The sequence below is a fragment of the Stegostoma tigrinum genome, chromosome 3 (genome assembly GCF_030684315.1).
Source record: "Stegostoma tigrinum isolate sSteTig4 chromosome 3, sSteTig4.hap1, whole genome shotgun sequence".
NCBI classification, from domain to species: Eukaryota; Metazoa; Chordata; class Chondrichthyes; order Orectolobiformes; family Stegostomatidae; genus Stegostoma; species Stegostoma tigrinum.
Genome location: NC_081356.1, coordinates 100,330,177 through 100,350,104, shown reverse-complemented (window position 1 = coordinate 100,350,104; position 19,928 = coordinate 100,330,177). Strand labels below are relative to the sequence as shown.

At 41.8% G+C, this 19,928-nt stretch overlaps 1 protein-coding gene across 5 annotated transcripts in view; it reads left to right on the top strand.

Moving 5' to 3' along the window:
• rasgrf2b (Ras protein-specific guanine nucleotide-releasing factor 2b) overlaps positions 1-19,928 on the top strand; it is a 250,703-nt gene that overhangs the window by 205,143 nt on the left and 25,632 nt on the right. For all 5 annotated transcript variants that reach the window (XM_059644773.1, XM_059644772.1, XM_059644776.1 and 2 more), the window contains 5 exons: positions 2,243-2,355; positions 7,583-7,643; positions 11,164-11,267; positions 13,006-13,090; positions 18,301-18,498. In XM_059644773.1, coding sequence (XP_059500756.1) covers positions 2,243-2,355; positions 7,583-7,643; positions 11,164-11,267; positions 13,006-13,090; positions 18,301-18,498 — 561 coding nt within the window. The remainder of the gene's footprint in view (positions 1-2,242; positions 2,356-7,582; positions 7,644-11,163; positions 11,268-13,005; positions 13,091-18,300; positions 18,499-19,928) is intronic.

Below are 19,928 nucleotides of genomic sequence, written 5' to 3'. Positions count from 1 at the left end.
TTAAAAACTTTGATTGATATTTACAGTTTAGAAAGAGACAATTTGGCTTGTGGTGTGTGTGTGCACTGGTCAACCAAGACCTGATTACTCTAAACATATTTTCCAGCTTTTGGCCCATTGCCCTAGAGGCTTTTGCAATGCAACTGCATACATAAATGCAGCTTAAATGTCACAAGAATTTCTGAATCAACAACCCTATCAGGCAGTCAGTTCCAGTTCTCAGCACCCTCTGGATGAAAATACTTCTCCGAAACTTCCCTCTTAGCCTTCCACCTCTTTCTTGAAATCTAATAGCTTGGCTATAGATCCATGTACCACTGAAAAAGGGTGCCTTCGTACCCACCCTACCTATGACTCTTAAGAATCTTAGAGCCCTCCTACTTGCACCATTTCTCCAACTACTTTATCCTTTGCTCCCTTTACTCATTACTCAGTGGCATCAGACAATTGCTACCTTCAAAGTCCTGCTTTTCAATTTCCTACCTAACTCCCTAAAGTCTATTTGCAGGACCTCATTTGTGTTTCTTCTTATATCATCTGTCCCAACATGGACGATCACCTCAGGCTTTTCAGCCCCTCCTTCAGAACACCCTGAAGCCTTTTCATGACATCCTTGACCCTTGTTTATGTCCTGAATTCCACTCGGGTTGACCACCAGTCCTTCCACTTCTTAGTTGACTATACTGATGTAGCCAAAATAGCGAAAGTCAGATTCAGCTTCTGGTCAATGGTCTAGGATGTCTGTTGTGGGGATTCAGCAATGGTAATGCCATTGACAGCCAAGCCAATAGGTTAGGTTCAACTTTTGTTGAAGATTTTCATAGCCAAGCACTTGCGTGATGTGAATGTTGCTTTCCTCTTATTAAAGAAGTCTGGCTTTGTCCAGATCTTGCTGCATTTGAACATGGCTGCTTAAATATCTGAGGATTTGTGTATAGTTTTCACAACTGGGTAATAATCAGCCATGTGCCCACTTCAGACCTCATGATGATGGGTGTGGAGTGTGGGTGGAGAAGATCAATGACACAGCAGTTGAATATAATTAGTGGTTATTCAGTACCATTTGCAACTTTGTCCACTGCAGGTTCAAAAATGCACATGGCAGTTAATGGACATTCATATACATGGAACAGCAGTCTTTTCAGTTGCTTGTTGCACTTCAACTAATTTCATTCGTGTTGAACTAAGGTTGGGAAATGTGGAAGTGATTTCCCAGCATTGCTTAGAAAGACGATCTACGCAAATGTTCGTTGCATTTGTAACTTCTGTGGTCACGGACAGAGCTATTCTTGTAATGCAAGGATTCAGTGGAAGAGAAGGGTTTGTCCTTGTGAAATCTAATTGCATGTTTGCTTAACTAATGGGAAACTATTTCAGTGTAGCAGGAGCCTTAAGCAATTTACTGCTGGATCAGCTAAAATTTCTTTAAACACATTTGGATCAGGCCATTGAGTACTGCAGAGAAGTTTGTATGCTTCAGATCTTAACACTCCATTATATAGAAAATAGCCAGCCTGTGCTGTTGGCACAAAACATCATTTGTCTATGCCACTGAATATGAACTGGCATTTTGAAGTAGAATATAATTGTTCTTGTGCTGCTCTGATCAAGAAAACACAGTAAATTGTAATTTATTAAAGCAAAACAGTGGAGATAAAAGAAAAAAAAAGGAGAATTCTGGAAATCTCAAGTGAAATAAAGACTGGCTGTGCACAACTGATTAAGCAACATGAGGTATTTGAATAGAAGGGAAATAATGTAATTGGAAATCCTGAAATTTTGGTGATCATGTCATGGAGGAATTTTGCAGGGTTTTTACTCAGAGGAATTAATGTGTAAAGCTGAATCTAACGTCCAGAATGTGTATAACATTAGAAGGATCAAGATACGTAAATTTGTGACATTTTCTTGTTCTATATTTGTTTTTTAACAAGGTGAGAAATGGTTTTAGATGTCGGAGATGTTGACAAGTTTCAATCTGATTGTTCTTGCAGTATGGTCGTGTTATCAGACATGCATTGGACTGCGAGGAAGTATTTTTCTTAATATTGGGCTGCACAGGTTTTATCTTAATACTTGAATAAATTAAATCCTTCCTCTTCAACACTGTTAGAAGTAATTTTTGTGAGGAAATGCTTAGACCAATAAAAATATCAAATGCTTTTTTATATGCAAATATACTGGCACGATATGGACACTTACCTATGAATAGTAATAAATTCGTTATTTTCTCATTGTTTAGGATTTCGAGATGAACAGTGAACTGAAATCCAACATTGTAAATTTATTAGAGGAAGTGATGCGTGACCATGATCTCCTGCCCCAAGAAAGGAAAGCAACAGCCAACATTTTAAGGTGATATCTTAAGACCATGCCAGAAGTTTATTGTTGCAGGCTATGTTTACCGCCTCTTCAAAGCTTACCTAAATTCATAGGATGACAGAATTTTCCAAGTGCATTGCAGGATTTTACTGCTTTAAAAAAAGTTTTTGTTTCGAAGTATGGAATGCAAAATCCAGAAGATCATATTAAGTATTAGATTCAAATTAAGCAACTGCATGAATTTTGTTCAAAATTCCAGCAGCTTCCCCTGCACCCCCCACACACCCCCCCCCACCCCACCCATCTCAATGAACGCTGTAGAAAGAATAAACAATAGGAAAGATGCAATGGAGGTTAGCTGGCTTGTTACTAGGCAGAGGTTATTACGATAAAGTGAGAATGGACAAATGAGAACATATAAGAGAAGGTTCAGTAGCAATTTGATAGAGGCATCCATGATTGTATAAATTTGAGTTAAATGATGGCTGGTTATTTCAGGATAATGAAAGCACAACAAGTAGGTGCAAATTAAAATAATTGTAAACATATCTTAAATGGGAAGAAATTTTGAGAGGGGTTCCCAGATCTCAGAGGCTAGGCAGCTGAGGCAAGGTGGAGTGGTTAAAATCTTGAGTGTATAAGAAATCAGAATTGAAACAGTGCAGAAATCAGATGAGTGTAAAGTTAAAGGATGTTACAGAGATAAATAGAGGTAGCAGTTTCAAAAACAAGGCAGAAAGTTTTAAACGTGAGGTGTTGTAAAATCAAGAGATAGTGTGAGTCTGCAGTTTAATAACAACAGGGAAGAAGCTGTACTTAAACCTGTTGGTACCTGTGTTTAAGGTTTTGTATCCTCTGCCTGATGGGAGAGGTTGGAAGAGATTATAAGTTGGGTGGGAGGGGTCTTTAATGTCTGCTGCTTTTTTGTGGCAACGATAAGTGTAGGTGAAGTCATTGGATGGGTCGTTGGCTTGTGTGATGGTCTAGGCTGTGTTCACAACTTGCTATAGTTTGTTACGGTCCTGGGCAGAGCAATTGCTGTACCAAGCCATGATGCACCCAGTTAGAACGTTTTCTGCACTGCATCTGTAAGAGTTAGTGAGGGTCTTTATGGACATACTGAATTTCCTGAATCTCCTGAGGAAGAAGAGGCATTGTTATGCCTACTTGACTGTCACATCCAAGTACGTGGTCTAGACTGGCTATCGTCACTCCCAGAACTTGATGCGTTTGACCCTTTCCACCTCAGCTCCATTAGGGCCAGTCAAGGACAGTAGTGGAAAGTTGTGCGTGGAGTCCGAAGAGATAGGAGAGGCGCTAAATGAATATTTTTTGTCAGTATTCACACAGGAAAAAGACAATGTTGTCGAGGAGAATACTGAGCTACAGGTTATTAGACTAGGCGGGATTGAGGGTCATAAGGAGGAGATGTTAGCAATTCTGGAAAGTGTGAAAATAGATAATTCCCCTGGGCTGGATGGGATTTATCCTAGGATTCTCTGGGAAGCTAGGGAGGAGAATGCGGAGCCTTTGGCTTTGATCTTTATGTCGTCATTGTCTACAGGAGTAGTGCCAGAAGCCTGGAGGATAGCAAATGTCGTTCCCTTGTTCAAGAAGCGGAGTAGAGACAACCCTGGTAATTATAGACCAGTGAGCCTTACTTTGGTTGTGGGTAATGTGTTGGAGAGGATTATAAGAAATAGGATTTATAGTCATCTAGAAAGGAATAACTTGATTAGGGCTAGTCAACACGGTTTTGTGAAGGGTAGGTCCTGCCTCACAAACCTTATTGAGTTCTTTGAGAAGGTGACCAAACAGGTGGATGAGGGTAAAGTGGTTGATCTGTATATGGATTTCAGTAAAGCGTTTGGTAAAGTTCCCCTTGGTAGCTATTGCAGAAAATACGGAGACATGGGATTGAAGGTGATTTAGCGGTTTGGGTCTGAAGTTGGCTAGCTGTAAGAAGACAGGGGATGGTGGTTGATGGGAAATGTTCATCCTTGAGTTCAGTTACTAGTGGTTTACTGCAAGAAACTGTTTTGGGTCCACTGCCATTTGTCATTTTTATAAATGACCTGGATGAGGGCGTAGAAAAATGGGTTAGTAAATTTGCAGATGACACTAAAGTCAGTGGAGTTGTGGATAGTGCAGAAGGATGTTGCAGGTTACAGAGGGACATAAATAAGCTGCAGACCTGGGCTGAGAGGTGGCAAATGGAGTTTAATGCGGAAAAGTGTGAGGTGATTCACTTTGGAAGGAGTAACAGGAATGCAGAGTACTGGGCTAATGGTAAGATTCTTGGTAGTGTGGATGAGCAGCGAGATCTCGGCGTCCATGTGCGTAAATCCCTGAAAGTTACCAGCCGGGTTGATAGGGTTGTTAAGAAGGCATACGGTGTGTTAGGTTTTATTGGTAGAGGGATTGAGTTTCAGAGCCATGAGGCCATGTTGCAGCTATACAAAACTCTGGTGCGGCTGCACTTGGAGTATTGTATACAGTTCTCGTCGCCGCATTATAGGAAGGATGTGGGAGCATTGGAAAAGGTGCAGAGGTGATTTACCAGGATGTTGCCTGGTGTGGAGGGAAGGTCTTATGAGGAAAGGCTGAGGGTCTTGAAGCTGTTTTCGTTGGAGAGAAGAAGGTTAAGAAGGAACTTAATAGAGACATACAAGATGATCAGACGATTAGATAGGGTGGACAGTGAGAGCCTTTTTCCTCGGATGGTGATGGCTAGCATGTGGGGACATAGCTTTAACTTGAAGGGTGATAGATATAGGACAGATATCAGAGGTAGGTTCTTTACTCAGAGAGTAGTAAGGGCATGGAATGCCCTGCCTGCAACAGTAGTAGACTCGCCAACTTTGAGGGCATTTAAATAGTCATTGGATAAACATATGGATGATAATGGAATAGTGTAGGTTAGATGGGCTTCAGATTGGTTTCACAGGTCGGCACAACATTGAGGGCCGAAGGGCCTGTACTGCGCTGTAATGTTCTGTGTTCTGTGTTCTGTGTTCTGTGTGTTCATGTCAGCAGCGTGTAGTGGAGCAGGTGAGAGAAGGACTCTGAGACTGGAGTTAGCAGCACCAAGAGGAGTGGGTGAGACAAAACCTACAGGGCAGGCAGTTAGCGTGCTTGTCCACTTCCGTTGATTGGTGTACAAGGACATCTAGAACCCATTGTGCATTCACATTTCCCAATATAACACCATTTAAATAGTATTCTGCCTCTCTGTTTTTCACATTTAGCCCTGTTGGACTGCATCTGCCATGTGTTCACCCACTTACTATGAGGTGGGAAGTTGTGGTGGGAGATTTCCAGAGGGGATGATGTCAGTGGCATTGTCACTGAAGTGAATACAGATGGAAGCTGTTTGATGGGTTGCCAGTCAAGTGGACTGCTTTGGCCTGGGTGGTGTCAAGCTTCTTCAGTGTCCTTGGACTTGCATTCAGCCAGTCAAGTAAACTATATTCCATCACACGCATGATGTGTTCCTTGCAGATAGTGGGTTGACTTTGGGAACATAGGAGGTGATTACTTGCTGCAGAATTTCCAGCCTTGGTCCTGCTTTTGTAGCTAACGTATTAATATGGCTGGTCGAATGCAATTCCTTGTCAATTGTAATCTGCATTTATAAAAGTTTTCAAGGCTTGTCTTTAGAGTGAATAGGTTTTGTGGACTTCTGTTATTGTGGATTGTCAAGTGACTGAGCAAGGTAAATATTGGAGTGTCAAGTTTTTCAGAGACTTCTAGAATTTGTTTTTGTTTAGCTAAAAAGAAATAACCACAGCTTAGAGAAGGAGACTTTTGGGTTTTGGTTTTTCTTTCTTTGAGTGAGACAGTTTGGGAAGTTGTTGGATTAAAAGTGGATGTGTAGATCAGTGCTCCTGAGGAGGGAGGGATATTTAGTGAAGTGAGCATGAAGAGTTGTTGTCAGTCCCAGCAATGGTCTAAAACCTTGAAGAGGTTTCTTAAAGCTGAGTATATTTAAGCAAATATATAATAGCTGTGGGAGGAAGCTAGCTGCAATTTCAGCCCAAATGTTGAAGTCATAAATGACATTAAGAACATATAATATTATATGCTAATGTTAGACAATGGTTCACCTTATCTTTACTCCATGAGATCAGTTTCCATCACTGTTCAGTCACTTGTAAGCAGGAAGTTTCTCCTAATAATAACAATTAGGAAGACTAAAAATTAATCTCCAATACAAACCCCTCCCTAACCATCAACTCCATCCCTTCCTTTGGCAAATATCAATGTATTGCTTATTTTTACCCCTGTCAGCGGATTCTATCCCTGACACAGGTATGGAAGTATTTGCTGAAATCCTCAGCCATGGATTTGTTACCATGGCTGGATAGCTATCCACATATAACTTCCATAAACTTGAAGTCATCTGGAATTCTGCTGTTCATTTTCTGACTTTCTCCAAGTGTTGTTCAGCCATTACATCAGTGCCCACTGAATTATATTAGCTCTTGAGTAAGCAAAGATTTCATTAGAGAATTTTTATCTTTGTTTTCAAATTCTCATATGGCCTCAACCCTCCCCATTTCTGCATCTTCTCAGCCCCACAATGTTCTAAAATGTTTTACATTTCTCATTCCAGGTTCTTCGGCATTTCTTGCTCCGCAATTAATCTTCATTACATCAGTTCTTAAAACTCTTAAAATTTCTGTTGGACTCCTTTCCACCTCTCTTTTTTTCCTTCATAATGTCCCTCAAAATCTGCCTCGTGGACCTAATTTGTTGGCCATCTGTCCTATTATCTCCTTTTATTGCTTGGTGAAACATTTTGTTTTATAATGCTCCTGTGAAGCACCTTGAGATTTTTTTTTGTTAACCGTTCTCTGTAAATTATTGTTCTTATAAAGGCTAAGCCATGTGGGTAGGCTGTTTGAAGCCCTTTGTTTTCAGAAACCATGACAGAGGTTATCTCATAAGATAACTTCTGTGTCAATGCATTAGGCAAAATAATGTGACTGCAACATGATAATGTCAGTCCAATACAGCCAGAACCTAGTCAAACTGAGTCTGATAGAGAATCAAAACTGTTTGCACAAACCTGTCTACAGAAATTGCAGTTTATTTGTATATATCAAATGCCTGCCAGCAGCCCCTCAAAAAACTGCAAGTTAATTAATCTGTTTTATACAACAATGACTCAAAATGTATTTGCAGTACAATGATGTGGTTGAGTTAAATCTATCTCCACAGTGTATGTCTTTCTAATCTACATTGAACTCTCTGTCAGTGTGCTTTCACAAGATGAGTTGGATGATCCTCAGCTGCGGATGGAAGTTTTAATTCAGATGGTGAGTATGTCAATTCTCAGATGAACCCACATGGTATTTGAATTAATGAACTAGTTCTTGGATTCAATTTAGTATCAAAAATAATAAGGCAGCCATATGTATCAATAAATTATTAAAAATAAACTAACTTCTCTGTGCTGGGCTGGTTTTGGGATGCAGTGGGGGAAGGGGAGATGTTGAAGCTTGTGAGGTCCACCTTGATACCATTGGACTGCCGGGTTCCCAGGGTGGAATATGAGTTGTTGTTCCTGCAACCTTCGTGTGGCATCATTGTGGCACTGCAGGAGGCCCATGATGGACATGGAGTTTCCATCTCAGGTAACCAGCTAGAAACTGACGTCATTTCAAGCCCACTGACTCCCACAGCTACCTAGAATACACCTCCTCCCACCCACCCTCCTGCAAAAATTCCATCCCCTATTCGCAATTCCTCCATCTCCACCGCATCTGCTCCCAGGATGAGGCATTCCACTCCCGCACACCCCAGATGTCCAAGTTCTTCAAGGACCACAACTTTTCCCCGCAGTGGTTGAGAACGCCCTTGAACGCACGTCCCGCATTTCCTGCAACACATCCCTCACACCCTGCCCCCGCCGCAACCGCCCCCAGAGGATCCCCCTTGTTCTCACATACCACCCCACCAACCTCCGGATACTACGTATCATCCTCCGACACTTCCGCCATCTACAACCCGACCCCACCACCCAAGCTATTTTTCCATCCCCACCCTTGTCTGCCTTCCGGAGAGACCACTCTCTCCGTGACTCCCTTGTCCGCTCCACACTCCCCTCCAACCCCACCACACCCGGCACCTTCCCCTGCAACCGTAGGAAGTGCTACACTTGCCCCCACACCTCCTCCTTCACCCCAATCCCAGGCCCCAAGATGACCTTCCATATCAAGCAGATGTTCACCTGCATATCTGCCAATGTGGTATATTGTATCCATTGCACCCGGTGTGGCTTCCACTACATTGGGGAAACCAAGCGGAGGCTTGGGGACCACTTTGCAGAACACCTCTGCTCGGTTCGCAACAAACAACTGCACCTCCCAGTCGCGAACCATTTCAACTCCCCCTCCCATTTGTCAGAGGACATGTCCATCATGGGCCTCCTACAGTGCCACAATGATGCCACCGAAGGTTGCAGGAACAGCAACTCATATTCCGCTTAGGAATCCTGCAGCCCAATGGTATCAATGTGGATTTCACAAGCTTCAAAATCTCCCCTTCGCCCACTGCATCCCAAAACCAGCCTAGTTCTTCCCCGCCCCCCACTGCATCACAAAATCAGCCCAGCTCGTCCCCTCCCCCCACCGCATCCCAAAACCAGCCCAGCCTGTCTCTGCTTCCCTAACCTGTTTTTCCTCTCACCCATCCCTTCCTCCCACCTCAAGCCGCACCTCCATTTCCTACCTACCACCTCATCCCACCTCCTTGACCTGTCTGTCGTCCCTGGACTGACCTATCCCCTCCCTACCTCCCCACCTACACTCTCCTCTCTACCTATCTTGTTTTCTCTCCGTCTTCGGTCCGCCTCTCCCTCTATCCCTATTTATTCCAGTTCCCTCTCCCCATCCCCCCCTCTGATGAAGGGTCTAGGCCTGAAACGTCAGCTTTTGTGCTCCTGAGATGCTGCTTGGCCTGCTGTGTTCATCCAGTTCCACACTTTGTTATCTTGGATTCTCCAGCATCCGCAGTTCCCATTATCACTGATACAATTTTAACTTCTCCGTGCTCTTGCTTGTGTGCTATTTATTTTATGATATTAATTTATCTTTCCTTTAGATGACTTTTCTTTTGCGTGGCTTTTAACTTTGAACACATTCGGCAAAGTTACAGTCCTCAGGATTGATTAATAATACAGCTTTGATACATTTAAGTAAAGCTAATTAAGTTGTAATTTTTAAACAGATTGATATTCAAGAAGCAACATATAGAAGGTTTTGTTAACAGCAATTTTAGGGAAAATAGATTACACATTGATTTAGGAACCAGCCTTTTACACTAAGATTTAGAATAGGATATTTCCAATCGGACAATGGGTCTCACCCATCAGTCAAGGAATCAGTGGGAAAACCCCATCAGTTCCTAGAGGGAGACCTGACAGAATCAAATATCCTTCAGACACTTTAGATGCCACCGTCAGGCCTTCCCACAATTGAGGGCTCCATTTGTGCAAGTTCTGCCTGCTGAGAACTGACAACAGGTCAGCGGCAGCACTGCTAGCAGCAAAGCCATCATGACACACCTGCCTGATGGCGAGTGAAGGCAGATGGGTATGGTTGGGTGAAAGATGCATAGTTGCTGTGTGGGAGAGAGTGGGAAGGAGTGGACTTAAGTTTTTGAGGCAAGAGTAGAATGGTGGCTTTTAGCATTACCTTTGCCTGATGCCAGATCCCTTGAGAATGAGGCTACCTGGCCCCTTCCTATCTCTTATTCTTCCTCCACCCGCCCATTCCCAAAACTGCTGACAAACTCGACAGGATCATCCGGGCTGCCTTTGGGATGTGCAGGAAAGCTAGGTTAGATTGGGCATGTCGACTGACTCATTAATGAATCTAATTGATATTTCTCCGCTGGTAGTGGTGAATCCCGTCTCAGACCTCTTCTTCCACTGGTTTAATCGGTGGAGGAGTTTTGTCCATTCCCCTGGGAGACGGATACATGGTCCTCTCACAAATTGGAACCATCTGTCTGTTCGCAGACAACATAAGTTGCATTGATTCCAGCTCTAGGTGTAAATGCTGTCCAGCTTCTTAACATGTAGATCTTTTCCATCTGTTGCCTGTAAAGTTATGGCAGAATTAGTTTAATTCCTGAATAGTATGGCCTTATAACAATCCCCCTGATTATCTTCACCCTTGATTGTCAGCACTCGATTAACAATTAGCAATGAACTTTACTGAATCTTGAAGCATTTATGTTATTAGTGCACTGCTGAAAGGGAAAGATTGGCACTCTTCCTTTCACGCTGATTGTTTCCAGGATCTTGGAGTTTTTCCTGCCTTGTTCAACACCGATGCATCTAGACTACTTCAATCCACAACCCAGGTCATCATTGGCTCTGCCAGTATTTTGATAAATCTAACAACAATCCAAAATAGAGAGGAAGAATTTCCTAATTACAGCATTAGTCATAAGCATACTTTTTTTTAGCCTCTTACTATATTAGAAAGCGCTTGTGTTTCTTCATTTCAAGTATAACTACAGTATTGTTCAATGGAAATAAACAAAAGAAACAGACTAGGGTTACTACTGAGCAAAAAGCTACAGAATGAATAATATTCTTATTGCTATTTCTTACTACACTTTCAGAAGAAAATCTACAATGATTGTTAATGACCATTTTGGGAATTAAGTTTCTGGATATTTTCTTATTTGCACTAATTTTATTGACACAATTTCGAGTAAATATTCCCACTGAGCAAAACCTCGAAATGTAAAGCCCTGTAATTTAACCCAGATGATGCTCCATTTCCTTTGTTTTACTAATCAGCCTCATAATACGATTCTTCACAGACAGATGGCCCCAGAATGGAAACCTTTGAGACGCTATCAGTCATGGAAATAGCTGAGCAGTTAACGCTCCTCGATCATATTGTTTTCAGAAGCATACCATATGAGTGAGTTTGAATTTGTCTTGGAAAGGGTATTTTTTTGGTGTTAACAATCTGGGTGCAAACTTTCTGAACATACACTGACAACTTCGAAACAGAATGTAAACTGATGCTCATTACTTGAGGAAGATTAACTGACCTCAAAATGCTTTTGGGATTTACCCCCCTTTTAGTAAATTACTTATAAGTGCACCATTGAGGGTCAGCAGCCACACAGCAAAAATCTCTACACACTGCATTTTATATGGGAATTTTTATCCTTGTAGGGCTGTGAGGAAGGGGCTGGATCAAATGGCTGTTTCACACTGAGCCTGAGTACAACATTTTCCGAGTCAATTTTTTATCATATTTTGTTTACAATTGTATATTAAAAATTACCTTTTCACTTGTACGTTAGATGGTATGTTGGTAGTATCTAGCATTTGACAACTCTGATACACCCTGTCTGCTGATAAATACCAGTAATATCTTTGCACTCTTGTACACTGACAAAATCCCTCCTTCACCTGATTGTGAAAGGGTTAATCCAGTTCTTTTAGGCATCACATCTATCTAATGAAGACATAGTGCTGTTTAGCAAAATCCTTTTGTGGCTTTATATGACCATTTACCTGAATTGAAAAGGAAGCATGCCCGTATGAGAGCTGGATACTTAGCAGCTTTTTTTCAGCAGCATTTGGAATACTGTGTTCAGTTCTGGGCGCCCTATTATAGGAAAGATGTGGATGCTTTGGAGAGGGTTCAGAGGAGGTTTACCAGGATGCTGCCTGGACTGGAGGGCTTATCTTATGAAGAGAGGTTGACTGAGCTCGGTCTCTTTTCATTGGAGAAAAGGAGGAGGAGAGGGGACCTAATTGAGGTATACAAGATAATGAGAGGCATAGATAGAGTTGATAGCCAGAGACTATTTCCCAGGGCAGAAATGGCTAGCACGAGGGGTCATAGTTTTAAGCTGGTTGGAGGAAAGTATAGAGGGGATGTCAGAGGCAGGTTCTTTACGCAGAGAGTTGTGAGAGCATGGAATGCGTTGCCAGCAGCAGTTGTGGAAGCAAGGTCATTGGGGTCATTTAAGAGACTGCTGGACATGTATATGGTCACAGAAATTTGAGGGTGCATACATGAGGATCAATGGTCGGCACAACATTGTGGGCTGAAGGGCCTGTTCTGTGCTGTACTGTTCTATGTTCTATGTTCTATGTTCTATTAATTGTTGAAGGTGGAGACATCTGTGAAGTCTTGCCTTAGAGAGCTGCTGTCCAATCTGATTGGGACTGCTGATACTATATTCAGTTCTGAAGAACAGGCTATGGGATCCAAACCAATAGTCAAGTCCATGATAACAATGGGAGTTGCTGACAGACCTCCACAAAGGGGATGGGGTCTGGTGAATTTGGTGTTCGGTGAAGTGGGGGTAATGACCAATGGGAACACTCAACACCCCAACGTACAGTGAAAGCTATATGCTTTGCCTGAAACTTCCCTAGTTGCAAATAAAATAACTGTGGAGGCAAAATGAGGCCCTTAAATTGGCTACAACAGACCCTTAATAGGCCCCAGGGTGAGTGAGCCACCTGATGCCTTCCCCATTCACCAGAAAGTAGAAGACGTGACAGGAGTTGGGGGGAAGGCCACACAGCATTTTACAAGACTGTTTCATTGCCTTCAATACACTGGCAGGGGAGCCATGGAATACAGCCCCAAAGAATAGCATGAGAATCTCAATAATTTGAAAACTTTCTTCCAGGGAGTTCCTTGGCCAAGGGTGGATGAAACTTGATAAAAATGAACGGACGCCGTCCATCATGAAGACGAGTCAGCATTTTAATGATGTAAGTATCTGTGGATATCCATATGTTAAAAAAGATTAATTCCAGCTCTAGATATTGATTGTGGGATAAAACAACCAACAAAAAATACAAAGTTGAATCTGCATCTGGACAACTGTTTGTCTGTACAGGAGGTTAATAACATTGCAATGCATTATTATTTTTCCCAATGGTACTTTGGCTAATAGAATAGATATGTTCTACAGTTATTATACACAAAGTATTTGGTGCCTCCTAGTTTTTTTGTGAGAAATTTAAATTTTTATTTCTATCTGATTTGATTTATCATTGTCACATGCCGAGCCTTTGGCACTGATCTTTAACTCGTCATTGTCTACAGGAATAGTGCCACATGACTGGAGGATAGCAAATGTGGTTCCCCTGTTCAAGAAGGGGAGTAGAGACAACCCTGGTAATTATAGACCAGTGAGCCTTACCTCAGTTGTTGGTAAAGTGTTGGAAAAGGTTATAAGGGATAAGATTTATAATCATCTAGAAAAGAATAAATTGATTAGGGATAGTCAGCACGGTTTTGTGAAGGGAAGGCCATGCCTCACAAACCTTATTGAGTTCTTTGAGAAGGTGACCAAACAGGTAGATGAGAGTAAACCGGTTGATGTGGTGTATATGGATTTCAGCAAGGTGTTCGATAAGGTTTCCCACAATAGGCTATTGTACAAAATGTGGAGGAATAGAATTGTGGGAGATATAGCAGTTTGGGTTGGAAATTGGCTTGCTGAAAGAAGACAGAGGGTGGTAGTTGATGGGAAATGTTCATCCTGGAGACCAGTTACTAGTGGTGTACCGCAAGGGTCGGTGTTGGGTCCACTGCTGTTTGTCATTTTTATAAATGACCTGGATGAGGGCGTAGAAGGATGGGTTAGTAAATTTGCAGGTGACACTAAGGTTGGTGGAGTTGTGGATAGTGATGAAGGATGCTGTAGGTTGCAGAGAGACATAGATAAGCTGCAGAGCTGGGCTGAGAGGTGGCAAATGGAGTTTAATGCAGACAAGTATGAGGTGATGCACTTTGGTAGGAATAACCAGAAGGCAAAGTACAGGGCTAATGGTAAGATTCTTAGTAGTGTAGATGAGCAGAGAGACCTCGGTGTCCATGTAGACAGATCCTTGAAAGTTGCCACCCAGGTTGACAGGGCTGTTAAGAAGGCATACAGTGTTTTAGCTTTTATTAATAGAGGGATCGAGTTCCGGAACCAAGAGGTTATGGTGAAGTTGTACAAAACTCTGGTGCGGCCGCACTTGGAGTATTGTGTACAGTTCTGGTCACCGCATTATAAGAAGGATGTGGAAGCTTTGGAAAGGGTGCAGAGGAGATTTACTAGGATTTTGCCTGGTATGGAGGGAAGGTCTTACAAGGAAAGGCTGAGGGATTTGAGGCTGTTTTCGTTAAAGAGAAGAAGGTTGAGAGGTGACTTAATTGAAACATATAAAATAATCAGAGGGTTAGATAGGGTGAATAGGGAGAGTCTTTTTCCTAGGATGGTGACGGCGAGCACGAGGGGGCATAGCTTTAAATTGAGGGGTGAAAGATATAGGACAGATGTCAGAGGTAATTTCTTTACTCGGAGAGTAGTAAGGGAATGGAACGCTTTGCCTGCAACGGTAGTAGATTCGCCAACTTTAGGTACATTTAAGTCGTCATTGGACAAGCATATGGACGTACATGGAATAGTGTAGGTTAGATGGGCTTGAGATCGGTATGACAGTTCAGCACAACATCGAGGGCTGAAGGGCCTGTACTGTGGTGTAATGTTGTATGTTCAATGTACTTGAGTTTGATAGCGAATTTTGTCATCCTATTCTTTTGTAATAAAATTTTCAAATCATATCTAGCAAAATAAATGGTAGCCCTCCAGCAAGATTTGGAGTATAGAGTGTGATTTATTTGGTATTCTCTTTTAACAGAGCTGAACAATCCTGTTTCCACAGCCAACACAAGACTAATGGGGAATTGCATTGCAGGTCTCAAACAACAGAGAGAATACCCTTCTCTATCCCATTTATTGTTTTGACCTAACTATTTATTTAAGTTTCCCGCCATCAGAGTTTGTGTTTTTCTTGTGTATTCAATCAACTGAGCTTATACGGTTTCAGCTTCAAAAAGCATTTTGGGGTTCCATGTAATACTTCTGGTCTGGAACTTTCAACATAAAATAATTATACTGATATAATCTATTTTCTAACTGTCCTGAACTATCTTCTTTCTCCAGGAGATGCAGTTTTGTATGTCTAATTTTGACCAGGACTTCTGCACACTGCCAATAGAAAAGCTTTCCAAGATATGTGTTTTCCCTAGGTTCTGCCTTAGCTTTACACTAATGTGCACTGCCAATCACAATCATTTGAGGCAGAACAGCTTTGATCTGATCCATTGGTTGCAGAATCACTGTGCTCTGTCTGTGGCTTGCTGCTTATGCTGTTTGGCATGCTAGTAGTCCTAAATTGTAGGTTGACACGTTTCTTTGGTATGCTTGCTGCTTGTTCCTGGTATGCCCTCCTGCACTCTCCATTGAACCAGGGTTCTTTCCCTGGCTTGATGGTAATGGCTGAGTGGGGCACCTGCTGGGCTATAATGTTACAGATAGTCCTGAAGTGAAATTCTGCTGCCATCGATGGCCTGTAGCACTTGATGGATGCACATTCTTGAATTGCTAAATAGATTGTTGACCAGTAGGTGAATGGAGGATTATGGGGAAAGGGCAGGAAAGGGGATATGAGGAATGTTGGATCAGCTGGAATCCTACTGAATGGCTGAGGAGGCTCAAGGGGTCGAATGGCCTTCTCCAGTTCCTATTCCTTATGAATTTATGGCCTATCTGTTCGAAATCCTTTCAATTTAGCAACACGATGGAGGTTCTTCTCAAAGTGAAGGTGAGACTCAGTCTCCACAGGGCTGTGCGGTGGTCATTCTTAATGACACTGTCATGAACAGATATATCTGCGATAGACAAATTAATGAGGATGGGGTCAAATATGTTTCTCTCTCTTGTTGGTCCCTCATCACCTGCTACAGACCCAGTTTAGCAACTATGCCTTTAAGAACCAACCAGCTCTTTCAAAAGTGCTGCTGCCAAATCACTGTTGGTGACGAACATTGAAGATGCCCATCCAGAGTACAGTCTATGTCCATTCTGCACCCTCAGTCTTTCCGCAAAGTGTGGTTCAACATGGAGGAGTACCAATTCATTGGTCAAAGGAGGGCAGTACATGGTAATCATCAGGGGGTTTCCTTGCCCATTTTTGACCTAATGCAATGAGACTTCATGGGGGTTGAAGTCAATGTTGAGGACCTAAGGAAAACACCCTTCAGACCGTATAACACTGTGCTGCCACTCCTCTGCTGGGCCTGTCCTGCCTGTGGGACAGGGCCTTTCCAGGGATGGGTACTAACCCCAAGATGTTAGCAAGGAGCACTCTGCAGGGTTGATAGGGCTAGGTTTGCCATTGTCATTTCCAATGTCTTAGTTGATACCAGGAGGTCCAGTTGAATTCATTTTTCCCTTTCTAGAGGTTGACAAAACTGTATGGTTTGCTACACCAGTTCAGAAGGCAGTTAAGAGTCAACGACATTGTTGTAGGTCTGGAGTCACATGTACATCAGACCAGGTAAGAATGACAGTTTCCTTCCCTGAAGGATATTAGTGAGCCTCTTGGGTTTTTACAACAATTGACAAAGACCATGATTAGACTTTTAATCCCAGATTTTTAAAAATTGAATTGAAATTCCACCATCTGCTATGTGACCTGCATCTCTGGTTTACTTGTCCAGGCCATCACTTCCTTCAGTTTATCCAAATATTTATCATCAGTTTTTAATTTATCAACAGAATCAACAAGATAAGCTCAGGAGATGAAAGAAACCTTTAGAAATACATAGGGCTAAATTTTATGATCAGTGGCAATAACCTCGACTTCAAATGTAAATAGTAGACATGAGCTTGCCTCTGCCACTGTGCTGGTCTTTTCAACAGGGCTCATATTGTGATATCTGGCTGACTTCCCCATTCGGAGAAATGGATGCTGCTGAAGTAGGCAGGCACGCTTCAGACTGCCTCAATGTGGAGGGAGGCCCCTCAACTGCTTTCATTAAAGCTTTAGATGTTCAAATTCAATAGAACCAGCAGGTTGAAGGAGAAACTTCTGCATGGAAATATTTATGGATGGTACTGTGACCTTTCATCTGTGCACTGCAGTCTTGAAGAATGGAATGTCCATTTTGATGACACACAGGCCTGCTACTGGTTGGCCATCCTGATTAAGCTGCAAGGCTTCCAGACATGGCATGGAGCTGGAAACTGGCTAGGTCTTGGTAAAATATGCTGCTGGCGGAAAATTGTCTGTATTAGGCCACTCAGAAATATGGGAACTTTTAGTTTTCTTAAATATGCTGGATATAAGATTCAGGGTTAATTTATCTGCAGTTGTGGCACCTTTTGTGTCATTTTGCTTGTCTTCTCGTGTTTTGCTTTCAGTTATTATTTTGTTATAGAAACTATAAGAAGTGTATTACAGTAATATTATAATTATTGAATTAAAGAAGGAATTACCTTGGATGATACAATAATGCAATGAAAATTAATATCCATTGGTTCTGTGAACTTGCAGTGCTATAGTTTTATATGCAGAAGGAAATCTATTTTCTTTCCTTTATTTTGTCAAAGCTGGAAATCAGTTGTTCTGAGCACATCTTCCCTCCTCACATTAACATTGTATAGGAATTGTAACTCATGTCTTCTCACCTCCTGTACACCCAGCTCCTAAAACCTTTTGGAACCCAGTGCTTAGTTTCACCCAAGACTGATTTATTGTTTTCTTTGCTTCTGTTTTTACTCTTGATGGGATTCTGACTTGTTGGTTTTGACTTTTCATCTCAATCTCTCAATAATAAAATCTATTTATCATTGAGATGCAGGCAATGTACCAAAAGTTATCTGCAACTGTTTTATCAGCAGCACATTTCCTTTTACTTTCTTAACTCATAGAGCATGGTAAATAAAATGAGTAGACTAAAAAAAATTAGAATCAATGTTAAATAATGACAACTGCAGAAGAATCATTTAGAGTCTGTAATAAAATATCAGCCTAAACCCTTCATTAAATTACAATCATTGTAATTATATCCTGCCATCTGCTGTTCTTCCCAGTGATAATCAACACCACTCATTTCCCTATTACTACAATTTCTCCTTCAGATGAGTAACCTCGTTGCTTCTCAAATCATGATGCATGCTGATGTCAGTTCACGCACGGTTTCCATTGAGAAATGGGTGGCAGTGGGAGATGTTTGCCGATGTCTGCATAACTACAATGGAGTCCTTGAGATCACATCAGCCCTGAACAGGAGTGCTATCTATAGACTGAAGAAAACCTGGGCAAAGGTTTCCAAACAGGTAATGAACATCAATTGTGAGGGCTCCTGTGCAAGATCCTAATATGCTACTCGTGATTTTATTGTCGAAATGCTTCCTGTTTTGTTCAACCAAAAGGAAAGTACAATAAGCATATTGAAAATTAGATATTAGGTGCCTTACTAATCCCGTACTATTTCTTTCCCTCAGATATATCTTAGCAAGAAAACACATTGTTAAAGGGTTTAAAAAAAAGGCTACGTTTGGGGATAAAGACATGAAAGCATATACACAAGGAGTTTCTGGATTTTTTTCCATTTTAGATGAATGGATCCAATTGAATTTATCCAATAAATAAAGCTCAAGTCCTCTAAAACCCTAATCCATTTTAGGAATCCACAAAATGACATAATTCTACTGGCACTTTGGTGAGAGGTGTAGAAAAGGGACGGACTGTAAACTGTTGGGACACTACAAGAGAGCAGAAGCCTGATGTCTTCCTAGTGCCGGACAAGTTTCTCAGTGCTGGCTGCATGAGGGAATTCAGAGCCTTTGAGGGTTACAGTTGTTAATGTACTCTCCAGGCTTGACTCTAGCTTTTCCTGCCATAAGGATTGGAGTCAAGTCAGCCAGATTTGCAATAAGGGATGGGTGAATATTGTCGAGGAAGGCACAAAGGCCAAAAAGGTAGGCTCATTGCCACAGAGGTGCTTTTCAGGTCAAAGTTTTTGCAGAGACTTAGTTCCAATCTTATGCCACAGTGTCCCTGAAGACAACATCTCTATGGTAGTGGTAGTAAAGCTGTTCAGAATGCTGGAGGTTTTATTGGCCACCAAGATTTCCAGTGTCTTGAGGGAGTTAACGTGACTGGGGCATTTATTATTTATGCTTTAAAATCATCCTTGGGATCATTTGAAAATATCTGTCTGCTTTATCAGTCAGTAGCCTATCAAACCAGTGATGTGTACCAGGAAACAGGGCTATCATAGAGACTAGCCAGCTTGGGAGGGTGATAGGATTCAAGACCATTGTTTCATGCTCTTGGAGGGGAGTGGGTGAGGTGGGGACCACATAACAAGGTATATGTGGAGGAGAGATAATGGGAACTGCAGATGCTGGAGAATCCAAGATAACAAAGTGTGAAGCCGGATGAATACAGTCGGCCAAGCAGCATCTCAGGAACATATGAGATGCTGCTTGGTCTTGTGTGTTCATCCAGCTTCACACTTTGTTATCTTGTATGTGGAGGAGTTCACAACATAGGAAAGAGTAAGAGTTCAAAGGATTTTGCAGCCCTAACATCAATAGATGAATGAGCGATTGATTCAAATAGAGCAGCATCTAACTCTAACAGGAATTTGTGCTTTTCTCAACCACCCCAAAAACAATATTCGAAAAGACTAATGAAGGTGACGTTAACACAAAGCAAAAAGCTGTTTGATAAAATCATAAAATCATACAGTACAGAAAAG